Source organism: Gorilla gorilla, chromosome 19 (assembly GCF_029281585.2).
Source record: "Gorilla gorilla gorilla isolate KB3781 chromosome 19, NHGRI_mGorGor1-v2.1_pri, whole genome shotgun sequence".
Lineage (NCBI taxonomy): Eukaryota > Metazoa > Chordata > Mammalia > Primates > Hominidae > Gorilla > Gorilla gorilla.
Window position 1 is genome coordinate 44,996,514 of NC_073243.2, and position 15,516 is coordinate 45,012,029.

Sequence of the window (15,516 nt, forward strand, 5' to 3'; positions counted from 1 at the left end):
TAGAGAATAGGCCAGGTGTGGTGGCTCATGCCTGTAATCTCAGCACTTTGGGAGGCCAAGTTGGGAGGATTTCTTGAGCCCAGGAGTTGGAGACCACCCTGGGCAACATAGTGAGACCTTGTCTATATGAAAAATAAAAAATTAGCTGGATGTGGTACCACATGCCTGTAGTCTCAGCTACTCGGGAGGCTGAGGTGGGAGGATCACTTGAGCTCAAGAGGTGGAGGCTACAGTGAGCTATGATCACACCACTGTAGAGTGAGATCCTGTCTTAGAAAAAAAGAAAGAAAGAGATTAGAGAATACTCTTTTCTTGGTGAATGTTCTGTGTATACTTGGAAAGTAATGTTTTCTGCAGTTATTGGCTACATAGTGTTCTATAGATATCTATGAGATCAACTTGGTTGAGAATGTTGTTTTCAATCTTTTATATTCTTTCTGATTTTTTTCTACTCTCATTCTATCAATTATTGAGAGTGCTGTGTTAAAATCTCCAACTATTATATGGCGTTGCTTTCACTTTTAAAAAGATTTTGCTTCATGTATTTGAATCTTTTTTATTAGGTGCATATACCTTTGGGATTGTTTTGCCATAGTATAGGAGAAGAAGAAGTGTCTGAAATAATTTACAGACTTAATAATTGCCATCTACATAATTTCATGCAAAGTGAATTAATCCTAAATTCATACTAAGCATTAACTTAAGGTAATTGGTTAATAGGACCTTTCATTTAGAAAATCATTTTAAATTCTTTCTGGAATTAATAACTGTATTAGTCAGGGTTCTCTAGAGGGACAGAACTGATGGAATATATATAAAGGGAAGTTTATTAAGTATTAGTTCACACGATCACAAGGTCCCACAATAGGCCATCTACAGGCTGAGGAGCAAGGAGAGCCAGTCCGAGTTTCAAAATTGAAGAACTTGGAGTCAAATGTTCGAGGGCAGGAAGCATCCAGCATGGGAGAAAGATGTAGTCTGGGAGGCTAGGCCAGTCTCTCTTTTCACATTTTTCTGCCTGCTTATATTCTAGCCTAGCTAGCAGCTTGATTAGATTGTGCCCAACCAGATTAAGGGTGGGTCCGCCTTTCCCAGGCCACTGACTCAAATGTTAATCTCCTTTGGCAATACCCTCACAGACACACCCAGGATCTACACTTTGTATCCTTCAATCCAATCAAGTTGACACTCTGTATTAACCATCACAACAGCCTTACCTTTCTTTCCCCAGTTTCACTGAGATATAATTGACAAATAAAAATTGTATATAGTTAAGGTGTACAATGTAATGTTTTGATATACATATATGCTGTGAAATGATTACCATAATCAAGCTAATTAATGTATCCGTCACCTCACGTATTTACCTTTTTGTGTGTATGATATGAATACCTAAGATCTACTCTCTTAACAAATTTAAAGTATACTATACATTATTCTTAACTATACTATATTAGATCTCTAGAACTGATCCCTCTTATAACTGAAAGCTTGTACCCTTTGAGCAACATCTCCCTATTTCCACCCAATCCCTGATAAGCTCTCTCTGTTTCTATGAGTTTGACTTTTTTAGATTCTACATATAAGTGAGATCATTCAGTATTTGTATCTGGCTTATTTCACTTAGCATTATGTGCCCCAGGATTTCTTTATTTCTTTCTTATTTAAGATGGAATGATATTTCATTACATATGTCTATATAAAACAATTTTCTTATCCATTCATCTGTTGACAGACACTTGGGTTGTTTCCATATCTTGACAAATGTGAATAATGCTTCAATGAACATGGGAGTGTAGGTATCTCTTCAAGATAGTGATTTCATGTCCTTTGGATATATACCCAGAAGTGGGATTGCTGGATCATATGGTTATTCTATTTTTTATTTTTGGAGAAGGCTGCATACTGTTTTCCATAATGGCACTGCCAGTTTACATTCCCACCAATAATGTATATAAGAGTTTTCTTTTCTCCACATCCTTACCTACACTTGTGATCTTGTGACTTTTTTGTAATAGCCATCCTAACATGTGTGAGGTAATATCTCATGGTGGTTTTTATTTGCATTTTCCTGATGATTAGTGATTTTGCACACCTTTTCATGTACCTGTTGCCATTTGTATCTCTTCTTTGGGGAAAAAAAAAGTCTATTCACATTCTTTGCCTATTTTTTAATTAGATTTTTTTTTTTTTTTTACTATTGAGTTGTATGAGTTCCTTATATGTTTTGGGTATTTTCTCCTATTCTGTGGATTGCCTTTTCATTTTGTTGATTGTTTCCTTTGCTGTGCAGAAACTTTTTAGTTTGACATAGTCCCACTTGTTTATTTTGGCACTTTTTGTCTGTGCTTTTGGTGTCATATCCAAAAAATCGTTGCCAAGACCATTGTGCTGGAGCTTTGCCCTTATGTTTTCTTCTAGTAGTCTTATGTTTAATTCTTTAATCCCATTTCAGTTGATTTTTGTGTATGGTATAAGTATACAATTTCTTTTTCTTTCTTTATTCTTTTTTTTTTTTTTTTTTTGCACGTGAACATCTATTTTCCCCAGCACCACTTATTGAAGAGACTGCCCTCTCCTCACTCTATTTTCTTGGTACCTTTGTCAAAGATTAGTTGACTATATATGCATGGGCTTATTTTCAGGCTTAATATTTGTCCCATTGCTCTACTTATCTGTTTTAATAAAGTACTATACTGTTCTGATTGCTACAGGTTAGTAATATAGTTCAAAATCAGGAAGTGTGATGCCTCTAGCTTTGTTGTTCTTGCTCAAGATTGCTGTGGCTATCTGGAGTCCTTTTTAGTTTCATACGAATTTTAGGATTGCTTTTTCTATTTTTGTGAAAAACGTCATTGGAATTTTCATAGTGATTGCATCAAATCCATGGATCACTTTGGGAAGTATGGACATTTTGACAATATTGATCTTTCCAATCCATGAACACGTGACATCTTTCCATTATTTGTGTCTTCTTCAATTTTTTTCATCAGTGTTATACCTAAGTATTTTTAGGCTATTGTAAATAAGATTGTTTTCTTAATTTCTATCTTATGTAATTCATTGTTAGTGTATAGAAATGGACTGATTTTTGTATGTTGATTTTTGTATCTGTATTTACTGAATTTTTGTATTAGTTTTAACAGTTTTTTGGTGGAGCCTTTAGGGTTTTCTATGTATAAGAATATGTTGTCAGCAAACAGAGACAATTTTTCTTCTTCCATTCCATCTTGCATGCCTTTTATTTCTTTTTCTTGCTTACTTCCTGTGACTAGGACTTCAGTACTATGTTGAATAGAAGTAGTGAGAATGGGCATCGTTACCTTGTTCCTGATCTTAGAGGAAAAAATGTCAGCCTTTCATCACTGAGTATGATGTTAGCTGTGGGCTTGTTATATGGGACATTTATTGTGTTGAGGTATATTCTTTCTGTACTTGATCTTTATAATGAAAACATGTTGAATTTTGTCAGATGCTGTTTTTGCATCTATTGCAATGATCATTTGGATTTTGTCCTTCATTTTGTTAATATGGTACATTACAGTGCCTGATTTGTGTATGTTGAACCATCCTTGCATCCTCAGGATAAACCCTACTTGATCATGATGAATGATCCTTTTAATTTTTGCCATTTAATTAATTTGCTAGTATTTTGTTGAAAACTTTTGCATCCATGTTCATCAGGGATATTGGCTTATAATTTTCTTTTCTGTTAGTATCCTTGTCTGGCTTGTTATTAGGGTAATGCTGCCCTCACAAAATGTATTTGGAGTATTCCCTTCTCTGCAATGTTTTTGAAAAAGTGTGAGAAAAATTGGTATTAATTCTTCTTTAAATGTTTGCTATAATTCACTGGTGAAGTATAAGGTATCGCACTTTTATTTGATGAGAGGTTTTTTTTTTTTACTGTTTCAACCTCTCTTCTTATTATTGTTCTGTTCAGATTTTCTATTTGTTCATGGTTCAGTCTTTGTTGTATGTCTCTAGAACTTTATTCATTTCTTCTAGTTTATCTAACTTGTTGACATATAAGTGTTCATAGCAGTCTCATGGTCCTTTGCATTTCTGTGGCGTCTGTTGTAATGTCTCGTCTTCCATTTCTGATTTTTATTTGAGGCTTTTCTCTTTCTCTCCTAGTATAGCTAAAGGTATGTCAATTTTGTTTATCTTAAAAAAAATCAACTAAATTTTGTTTATCTTTTCAATTTATTTTATTTTCTCTATTTATTTCTGCCCTGAGCTTTGTTATTTCCTTCCTTCTTCTAACTTTGGGTTTAGGTTGTTCTTCCTTTTCTAGTTCCTTGAGATGTAAAGTTAAGTTGTTTGAAATCTTTCTCCTTTTTTCATGTTAGACATTTATTGCTATAATCCTTTTTCCTTGAAGTGCATCTGCAGCATCTCATAAGTTTTGGAATGTTGTGTTTCTATTTTTACTTGTCATAAGGTTTCATGTTTGTTTGTTTTGTTGTTGTTGTTTGTTTGTTTGTTTTTCAGACAGAATCTCATTTAGTCATCCAGGCTGGAGGGCAGTGGTGCAATCTTGGCTGACTGCAACCTCCACTTCCCAGGGTCAAGTGATTCTCCTGCCTCAGCCTCCCGAGTAGCTGGGATTACAGACATGTACCACCATGACCAGCTAACTTTTTGTAGTTTTAGTAGAGACTAGGTTTCAACATGTTGGCCTGGCTGGTCTCGAACTCCTGACCTCAAGTGATCCACCTACCTCGGCCTCCCAAAGTGGTGAGATTACAGGTGTGAGCCACTGCACCTGGCCACAGGTCATAAGATACTTTTAGATTTAATTTTTTATTTCTTCTTTGGCCCATTGATGGTTCAGGAGCATGTTCTTTAATTTCCACATATTTGTGAATTTTCCAGTTTTCTTTTTGTAACTGATTTGTAGTTTTATACCGTTGTGGTCAGAAAAATACTTGATATGATTTCAATCTTAAATGTGTTAAGACTTGTTTTGTGGCCTAACATGTATGTATCCCGGAAAATTTTCTGTGTGGGCTTGAAAAGACAGTATGTTTTGATGCTTCTGGATGGAATTTTTTGTATGTCTATTTATTCTATTTGCTCTAAAGTATAATTCAAGTGCATCTTTTTCTTATTGGCATCCTGTCTGGATGATCTATCCATTGTTGAAAGTAGACTACTGAAGTATCTTCCTATTGAATTGCTGTCTATTTCTCTCATTGTATTTTAATATTGCTTTATATATTTAGGTACTCCAATGTTGGGTGCATATTTACAATGGTAAATTGTACTGAATTCATGAATTGACTCCTTTATCATTATATAATGACTTTCTTTGTCTCTTATTACAGTTTTTGACTAATAGCCTATTTTGTCTGATATAAGTATAGCTCTCCCAGCTCTCTTTTGGTTTCTGTTTCCATGGAATATATTTTCCCATCACTTAACTTTTAGACTATGTGTGTTATTAAATCTGAAGTGAGTCACTTGTAGGCAATATAGAGTTGTCTTGTTTTTTTTAAAAAAAGCATTCATTTTGTTTTTCATTGTAGAATTTAATCCATTTACATTTAAAGTAATTATTTTTCAATAATTACTTACTAGTTATATCTTGTCAATTGTTTTTGGCAGTTTTGTAGACTTTTTTTGTTCCTTTATTTTTCTTTGCTGTCTTCCTTTGTAATTTGATGATTTTCTGTAGTAGTATGCTTTGATTTCATATATATATGTATTATATATATATATTTCATATATATGTGTTATATATATTTCATATATAATGTATTATATATATTTCATATATAATGTATTATATATGTATTTCATATATATAATGTATTTATATATATTTCATATATATATATATCTGCTTTAGGTATTTTGCTTTGTGATTACCATGAGGCTTATATAAAAATCTATAGTTATAATAGTCTGTTTTAAGCTATTAGCAACTTACCTTCAATCATATACAAAAATTTGACACTTTTACTCTTCTATTTTATATTTTTCATGTTACAGTCTACATCTTTTTATATCGTAGTCCATTCACAAATTAGTGTAGCTATCAGCCTCTTCTGGCCTGCAGGGATTCTGCTGAGAAATCTGCTGATAGACCTATGGAGTTCCCTTGTATGTTATGAATCTTTTTTCTCTTGCCTTCAAAATTCTTTGTCCTTGATTTTTGACAGTTTAATTATAATGTGTGTGAAGTCTTCATTGGGTTCAACCTTATTAGAGATCTTTGAGCTTCATGTATTTGAATGTCCATATTGCTCTCTAGATTTGGGAATTTTTCAGCCATTATTTCTTTAAATAAGCCTATTCCACTTTCTTTTCCATCTAAGATTCCTATAATGTGAAAATGTAGTTATCTTGGTGATGTCCCATAAATCCTTTTTAGCCTGACTGGAGATTTTTAAATGACCCCTCTTCAAGTTCATTAATTCTTTCTTCTGCTGGATGAAGTCTACTGTTGATGCTATTACATTTTTCATTTTATTCATTGTTTTCTTTACCTCCAGAATCTGTTTTTATTAATGATTTCTATCTATTGAACTTCTCACTTTGTTCGTGTATTGTTTTTCTTATTTCATTAAGTTGTCTGTGTTCTCTTATAGCTCCCTCACCTTCCTTAAAACAATTATTTTGGATTCTTTTTCATGCCATTCATAGAGCTCCATGTCTTTGGGATTGGTTATTGGAATATTACCATGTTTCTTTGGTGGTATCATGTTTTCTTGATTTTTATTCTGGTTTCTTGAAGTATTGTGTTGCTGTCTTTGCATGTGGAGAACGCAGTCTTTACTAACTGGCTTCCAGAGAAAAATGTCTTTACCAAACAGCCCAGTTAAAGATTCTGAGGCTCTCTCAGACCTTTTCTATGGATGTCCCTACTCCACACCTCTTATTCTCTCTTGGGGAGGAATTCTTAAGAATATATCCCTCTCTGAATTCCTCAAAGCTGGACCAGGTGCTGAGAGCCGCCTCTTTGTTTTTTCTAGGGTGGTTCCCTAAATGCTCAAGTTGTATGACTTCTCCCGATCCTGCAAAGTTGTGTTGGCTGTCTGCATAAAATGCTTACTTTCAGTCCATAGGAGCATGCTTGGGCTGCTGGCCTACAGCAGTTGGGGGAGAATGGGGCATGCAGAGTTTTTGAGGCAACTGTTGACTAGTTATGAGGTGGCCCATAGGCAAAACATCTCAAATGGCTCATGAGTTGGCTTCCCAACAGAGTCCATGGAGTGGTTACTTGGGCCTATGGCCTCTCTTCTCTGCTCCCAGCCTCTTCCAACCACTCAGCCATGCTGATCACCTCAGTATTCTGGATGAGGCAAGAAAACAGTAGGACTCTTGGGCAGCGTCCCGCACAGCTAGGGAAGCTTGGCGCTTACTCTCTATACTCTCACTTTCCCCTGTGGGAGAATCACAGGCTGGGGAGGGTGGCAGGGAGTCTCTCTTTTCACTGAGCTGTGCTGCCTTGAGGGAGGTGTGATACAGGTGAAATTAAACTGGTCTTAAACCTCTTCGATTTGTCTGTTTGGGGAATTTTTTTTTCTCCAATGGCGTGCTGGAACTTTTCTGCTGGAGCCCCATAAAGGTACACTTGTCTATAAGTAGCTGTCAAAATTGATCCTTCTGCAGGGAGTTGATAGTAGAAAGCTCCTCTTCCACCATCTTGCTGATGTCACTCTAGTGGTACCTTTTCTGAAAGCTCATTGTATCAGAGGAAGCTGAACACATCTTCAGCAGTAAACAAGAAACTTATTCCCATTTTCATCACATAGTATAGTGGGCTAAGGAATATAACCGTAGTATTTATATGTCCTGCCTATCAAATATTATGTTACATAATTAATGTTAAAATTGAATAAACAGAAGACTCAGCTTCTCTTTTTAAAGCCTAATGCATAAAATGCTATATTAAATTCCAAAGCATTATGATAAAAAAATGAGAGAAGAACTGTATTGGGTAATAATGAAAAAATTTCCAGTAAGATTCATGGACATTTTGGGTAATTTAATTCATGAGAATCATATAAAAATAAATACAAGTAGTTTTATTATCAGTTTGGGAAGAAATTATTTTATTTATTGCTTGTTATTTCTATGCTCAGTATGGCAAAATTAATCGTTAACCTAACGCTAAAAATCACATTATAAGTTAGATAGAAGCTCTATAGCCTAGAAACATTGAAAATGGAAGAAAACATAGACTCAGGCCAGAGGTCGTAAGTTGGCAATTTAGGGACCAATTTTTATCTACATACATATTTTAGCCTCCCACAGTATTTTTTGTAACAAAACTTTGAATCAATTTTACATTTAAAAACAAGAAGAGTTTAGATGGAAAAAAAATTAAGTTTCCATCTTCTCTTGAAAAAACAGACTGACAATATTGGACTATCTTCGTGCATAACAACATTCAACTGTAGCAGTCATCTCCTATACTGGAATGTGCTCTCTCTAATTTATCATTGACTCTACCACCCAGTCTATTTTCTTTTTCTTTGCTTACTGTCAACCTGCAGAAACATGATTTCTAAGAACTTCACTGAGATGTAGGCATGTCATTTCATCTTTCTGCTTTATTTCCTTTATTAGAAGTAGTCTTCTTTATTTCAAATAGAAATGTTAGCAGCATAATTAGATATGGTCAAAGTGATGAAATAGAATTACAAAAGAAAATATTTTAAGTCATGATTTTAGTCAATAATTACATACTTACAAATAGTAGCTTTATTTTGTGCTGCTTTTAATACAATAAGTCCACATTTATTGCTATTTTTCCAATATACTGTAGTTATGATATGTACTCTGTTTTTTAAAATTGCAGTTACCTAAGCCTGTTTTTAACTTCAGCCTTAAAAAACACACATTTCAATGACAAAATGAAAATGCTCAAGTTGCTGTATGTATTCACAAACAAAATTAGTGTTTTAATTATTCAAATATAAAACTATATTTTATATTTATCCTTGACTAATTTCATAAGAATTAATCAAATTTAAAGCTATAATTAATTTTAGTTTTGATTTGCTAATCTCATAAAAATTTATATCCATGCTAAAGCCAAGTTCACAGACTATGATATGCTTAAGGCAGGTACAAATTTAGTTTTATTTTATAACTACCATATCCTTGCTTGATGTGGCAGAGTTTTTGTATCAGCTTCAGTAACATATGTAGCAGAAACTTCTGTTTGTTAGACAAGGTTATTTTATTTTCTTAGGTTTTTTTAAAAAATTGTTTTTCTTGGCCAGGCACGGTGGCTCACGCCTGTAATCCCAGCACTTTGGGAGGCCAAAGCAGGTGGATCACCTGAGGTCAGGAGTTCGAGGCCAGCCAGACTAACATGGTGAAACCCTGTCTCTACTAAAAATACAAAAATTAGATGGGCATAGTGGCAGGTGCCTGTAATCCCAGCTACTCAGGAGGCTGAGGCAGGAGAATCTCTTGAACCCAGGAGGCAGAGGTTGCAGTGAGCTGACATGATGCCATTGCACTCCAGCCTGGGTGACAGAGCAAGACTTCATCTCAAAAAAAATTGTTTTTCTTTCATTTATTTTTTTAAAAACATTCAATTACCTTCACTATGATCCCTTTTTACCTAAATTGTAAATATATAATGGAATATAGAAATATAAAATACATTATAAATATATAATTATGTTATAAATAAATAATGGAAATACCTGAAATTTTTAAACCTGAAAACTGCTGAGCAAGTCCCCCTTTAAGTTGCACAACCAATTAAAATAAAGGTGAAATTTTAGAAAAGGGGGAAAGAAACCTACACAATCAGGCATATAAGCAGGGAATGATGTCAACGTGAATTATAAATTTGCCATGGATAATACTGAATCACTGTTCATTAGGACAACCACTCCACTTATTTCTCTTCTACTGTATTTGTCCAGGTGGGGTAAAACCTTGTGCATTAAACTGCTTGGCTGAAGGTTATAATTTCTACACTGAACGTGCTCCTGCGGTGATCGATGGGACCCAGTGCAATGCGGATTCACTGGATATCTGCATCAATGGAGAATGCAAGGTTGCTCAGATTTTACTCCTTTCTGTTGGGGTTTTTGAGACTTTTATCTTTTTCTCATTAACTCCTATTTAATACTATGTTTAATTTTTTTAAAAAAAGGGGGCCACATTTTAGAGAAATTCAATTTGCATTAAGAGTAATAAAATATGTAAAGGTAAAATGACCCATTCATATTCAAGCACCATACAAATGTACTTTATTCTGGTATTCTAGTTATTTTTACAGTGATTGCCAGAAGTATGAAAATATTTTGGATTTTAATTTCCGTTATTCTTCTGTTCTGTTTACAAACAAGATGATAGAAAAAGAGAGAGAATGAGGATTCAGCTCTTATTCATATGCCTACCATATGTTCTTTTTGGAAGATTATTTGATACATTTCATAGCATAAATTTTCCTCAAAGTGTGAGACAGCCGTGCTCCTCCTACTTTATCTCCTTTTGAAGCATTTACAATGGTTTTCATTGTGGAATTAGTCTTTATCTTATTAAAGCATTTACTTTAGGGAATTAGTCAGACTAGTTGGGAATTGTAGGAGCAAATCCATGCTATTTTCCTAGACCTGTGTATGATTGTAACATAATAAGAAAAGCCACAAAAACCACGATTTTCATAAATTTTTTTACTTGTCTGGTTTTGTTTGACTTTAAAGAGAAGGACAAATTAAGTGCTTCAAAGTGAGAAAGACAAGTTAAAAAGCACCATTTTACTTAGTCTCATAATTTCTTGGAAAAGTTTCTATCCTTCTGGCTACTTGTCTGCAAATATATCTGATGATTCAGTTTGTGTATGATATTTGTGTGTGTTTATGTATCTGTGGGCAAGGGGTAGTTTATTTTCTTGAAGAAAAAGTTATTTTTGTGGTAGTATTCAAGTTTTTCAAATAACAAAGACCCAAGTATGGTTTTGATTCACGGATTACCTTATTTTTCTTTTCTTTACTGGAAAAACAAGCAAATAAATAAGTTATATGTATTTCATTAGTTATGATTCCAAGAATTTCTCTCTTGACACACTGAATATTCCTCTCTGTTTTCAGCACGTAGGCTGTGATAATATTTTGGGATCTGATGCTAGGGAAGATAGATGTCGAGTCTGTGGAGGGGACGGAAGCACATGTGATGCCATTGAAGGGTTCTTCAATGATTCACTGCCCAGGGGAGGTGAGTATGTAGAGAGAACTCTTCCTCACACCTCTGGTGTACTTGGAGGAGCCAAAACCCTTGCTTCGCCTCCCCTCGTTTTTCAGATTTCTTTATTTAGGCAGACAATGTTTTCTTCCCCAAATTGCTTTCAGTCGTTTTAGTGTTAAATGTGGCTTCATGTAAAATATTTTAAGGAAATATTCTCTCTCTCTACTTAACTTCATTTAGCCATGTTTCTTTAAGGTGTACATTCTCACAGAGGATTGATATGAGGGGCATGTGCTGAGGAAGAAAAGGAACCATTATTCGTGTTGAGGCTTTTAAAATATCTTGAGATAATTTTAGAGAAAAAGACTGTTAAATACTGTTTCTCTAAAATGTATTCATGAACCCAAAGGGTAATTTGCCCATATTTCATAATTCATAAAATGCAAAGTCAAAGAAAGAATGGAATAATAAGGAAACTATTACTATTGAATGGTTACCAAATACTCATTTCCTGACCAAGGCTGCTTAATACTGGCTATCTTCTGTGTTCCAGGCTACATGGAAGTGGTGCAGATACCAAGAGGCTCTGTTCACATTGAAGTCAGAGAAGTTGCCATGTCAAAGAACTATATTGGTATGTTAGACTGTTATGCTAGTTTGCTGGATTTTAAAAGTAAATGAGGAAAAGTAGCACAGTATCATGAAGGAAAAGGCATGCTTCTTTGAGGTAGATCACTTTCATGCTAAAATGAAGTAAGCTCTAAGTTTTATAGGAACACATATACAATGCTAAAGAGAAAAATTATAATTTATAGCTTACTCTTCACCGGGTTATTTTATATATTTAAAAAATCGGGCCAGGCGCTGTGGCTCACACCTGTAATCCCAGCACTTTGGGAGGCCGAGGCGGGCGGATCACGAGGTCAGGAGGTCGAGACCATCTTGGCTAACACAGTGAAACCCCATCTCTAATAAAAATACAGAAAAATTAGCTGGGTGTGGTGGTGGGCACCTGTAGTCCCAGCTACTCGGGAGGCTGAGGCAGGAAAATGACGTGAACCCAGGAGGCGGAGCTTGCAGTGAGTGGAGATCCTGCCACTGCACTCCAGCCTGGGGGACTGAGCGAGACTCCGTCTCAAAAAAAAAAAAAAAAAATCACTATCTCAAAGAGATATCTACACTCACATGATCATTGCAGCATTATTCACAATAGCTAAGATATGGAAACAACATAAATATCTGTCAACAGATGAATGGATTAAAAAACTTATTTTATCTGTATGCAATAGAATATATTCAGCCTTAAAAAAACAAGGAAACTATTCCTTTGCAACAATATGGATGAACCTGGAGAACGTCATGCTAAGCTAAATAAGCCAGACACAGAAAGGCAAATACTGCATGATCTCATTTATACGTGGATTCTAAAAAAGTCAAACAGAGAGTGTAAGGGTATTTACCAGGGGGCAGGGAGGAGGTGGAATGGGAAGATGTTGGTCAAATAGGACAAACTTTCAGTTATAAGAGGAATAAGTTCTGCATATCTAATATACTTTAGTTAATAAAATGTATTATATACTTGAAATTTGTCAAGAGAATAGATCTTATTGTCACCACATACAAAAAAGGCAACTGTAGGAAGTTATGGATATGTAAATTAGCTTGATTGTGGTATTCATTTCACAATGTTTATGTATATCGAATCATCAGATTGCACACCTTAAACTTAATATTTTATTTGTGAGTTATACCTCAACAAAGCTGGAAAAAAAAGAAAGTATGAAAATATTTCCCAAAATGGATGTATTATTTGATATTTCTATCAGTAATATAGAAGAGTTCCAGCTGCTCTACATCCTTGTCAATACTTGGTATTGTCAGTCTTTTTAATTTTATCCATATGGATTTTTTTGTAGTGAAGTGTCTACACAAATATTTTACCCATTAAAATTTTTTTTTTCCTTTTTTTGAGTTATGAGTTCTTTATATATTCTGGATATAAGTCTTTGTCAGATATATTTTATGGATATTTTCTCCTAGTTTCTGCTTGTGTCTTCATTTTTTGAAGTGTCTTTTAATTTTGATGAAATTCAATTTATTAATTTTTTAATGGTTTGTGCTTTCATGTCCTATCTTAGAAATTTTACCTGCTCCAATATTGCAAAGATAGTTTTCAGTATGTAAGAAGTTATAGTCTTTATTTTTATGTTTAAATATATGGTCTACAAAATATAAAATATATTTATTAAATGTAAAATACAGATACAAAATATAGTCATTAAAGACGTGTATTGTGCATACTACGACTGATACCTATGAGGGGGAGAGACAACCAGGCAAATCTATTTGGGGAAGAACAATTATTTATTTACTTGAATAACACCCTATCCTTTGATTTAACACTTAGAGTAATGACTTAAGACTAAAAACTATGATAAGAAATGTAAGATGCATGAAATTCAAAAATAAAATCGAAAAACACATACAGTCAATTTTAAGTTAATTTTTATATAAGGTATAAAGTAAGGGTTGAAGTTCCATTTTTTCATATGAATATTCAATTGCTCTAACACTACTTGGTGAAAAGACTATCACTTCTTCCATTGAATTACCCTGACACATTTGTGAGAGATCAATTAAGCATACATGGATGAGTCTATTTCTGTTCTCACCCATTGATCTAGGTTTCTGTCCTTAAACCAACACCACACTGTATTGAGTAATCGAGCTTCCCAGCGGGTCTTGAAATGCAGAAGCATTAGTCCCTGAATGTGTTCTTTTTCAACATTATTTTTGCTTTTCTAGGTCCTTTATATTTCTATATACATATTAGCATGAACTTGTCAATTGAGACAGATCTTTTTATACAGAAAGAGAGTATATGGAATCTATAGGTTAATTTGTGGAGAATTGACATCTTAAAAATACTGAATTTTCTAATACATGAAAAGATTTACCTCTACATTTATTTAGGTCTTTTTAAAATTTTTTCACCAATGTATCATTTTCAGTATATAGGTCTTGCACACATGTTCTGTTAATTCGAATCATGTTTTTTGGTGCTATTGTAAATACTATTGTATTTTAATTTAATTTCCAGTTTTTTGTTGTTATGTAATAATATAGTTTATTTCTTTTTATATTGCCCTCATGTCCTGAGACCTGGTTCACTCACATATTACTTCTAACAGTTGTTTTGTAAGTTCCTTTGGATTTTCTCTATAGATTATCATGTCATCCTCGAACAAAGGCACTTTTACTTCTATCTTTCCAATATTTATGCCCTTTATTTCTTTTTTCTTGCCTTATAATAGAGTTCATGACCTTTAGTACAATGTTGAATAAATGAGGAGACTAGGCAGCCTTTTGTTTTCAACCAATCATAAGGGCAAATCATTCCTTGTTGTTGTTGTTGTTTTTAACCATTAAATATAATGTTAGCTAGAAGATTTATGTAATGACCTTTGTCAGTTTGAGGATGTTGCCTTCTATTTCTAGTTTTTATTAGAGTTTTAGTCATGAATGGGTATTGAATATGTCTGAATCTATTGACATGATTAGGTGGGGTTTGCCCTCCCTTTCCCTGTTAATATAGTAAATACATTGATTGATTTTCAAATGTAAAATCCATGTAGTATTCTTGGGATGTAAACCACTTTTTCATGATCTATTATTACTCTTATATATTGCTGGAATTGATTTGCTAATATTTTATTAAAAATATTTGGACCTATGTTCATGAGAGATATTTTTCTAGAGTCTTTCTTGTGATTTCTTTGCTGGTTTTTGTATCAGGTTAAGCCTGGCTTCATGAAATGGCTTTAGAAGTGTTCCTTTCTCCTCTGTTTTCTGGAAATCTGGAGAGAATTGTTTCTTAATGCTTGATAGAATTCAACTGTGAAGCTATCTAGAATGGAGTTGTCTTTGTGGAAAGTTTTTAATGAAAAATTCAATTTTTATAACAAAGTTTTCATATTTATTGGCATAAAATTGTGCATAATATTTTCTTATTATCTTTTTAATATCTGTAGGCTCTGTAACAATGGCTCTTCTTTTCATTTTCTGTACTGAAAATTTGTCTCTTTACCTTGATAATCCTAATGAGGGCTTTATTAATTGCATTGATCTTTTTAAAGAACATGCTTACAGTTTAAATGATTTTCTCTATTGTTTGTCTATTTTGCATTACATTGATTCCCACTCTTCTTTTTTTTTTTTGAGACGGAGTCTCGCTCTGTTGCCCAGGCTGGAGTGCAGTGGCGCAATCTCGGCTCACTGCAAGCACCGCCTCCCAGGTTCATGCCATTCTCCTGCCTCAGCCTCCCGAGTAGCTGGGACTACAGGCACCCACGT

At 34.0% G+C, this 15,516-nt stretch overlaps 1 protein-coding gene across 9 annotated transcripts in view; it reads left to right on the forward strand.

Annotated features, from left to right (window-relative positions):
• Positions 1–15,516, forward strand: part of ADAMTS6 (ADAM metallopeptidase with thrombospondin type 1 motif 6) — a 362,071-nt gene that overhangs the window by 279,318 nt on the left and 67,237 nt on the right. For all 9 annotated transcript variants that reach the window (XR_010131756.1, XM_063700711.1, XM_055367654.2 and 6 more), the window contains 3 exons: positions 9,897–10,030; positions 11,070–11,193; positions 11,717–11,797. Coding sequence is in view for 8 of the 9 variants with exons in the window: in XM_063700711.1 (XP_063556781.1) it covers positions 9,897–10,030; positions 11,070–11,193; positions 11,717–11,797 (339 nt within the window). In the remaining variant the exon portion in view is untranslated. The remainder of the gene's footprint in view (positions 1–9,896; positions 10,031–11,069; positions 11,194–11,716; positions 11,798–15,516) is intronic.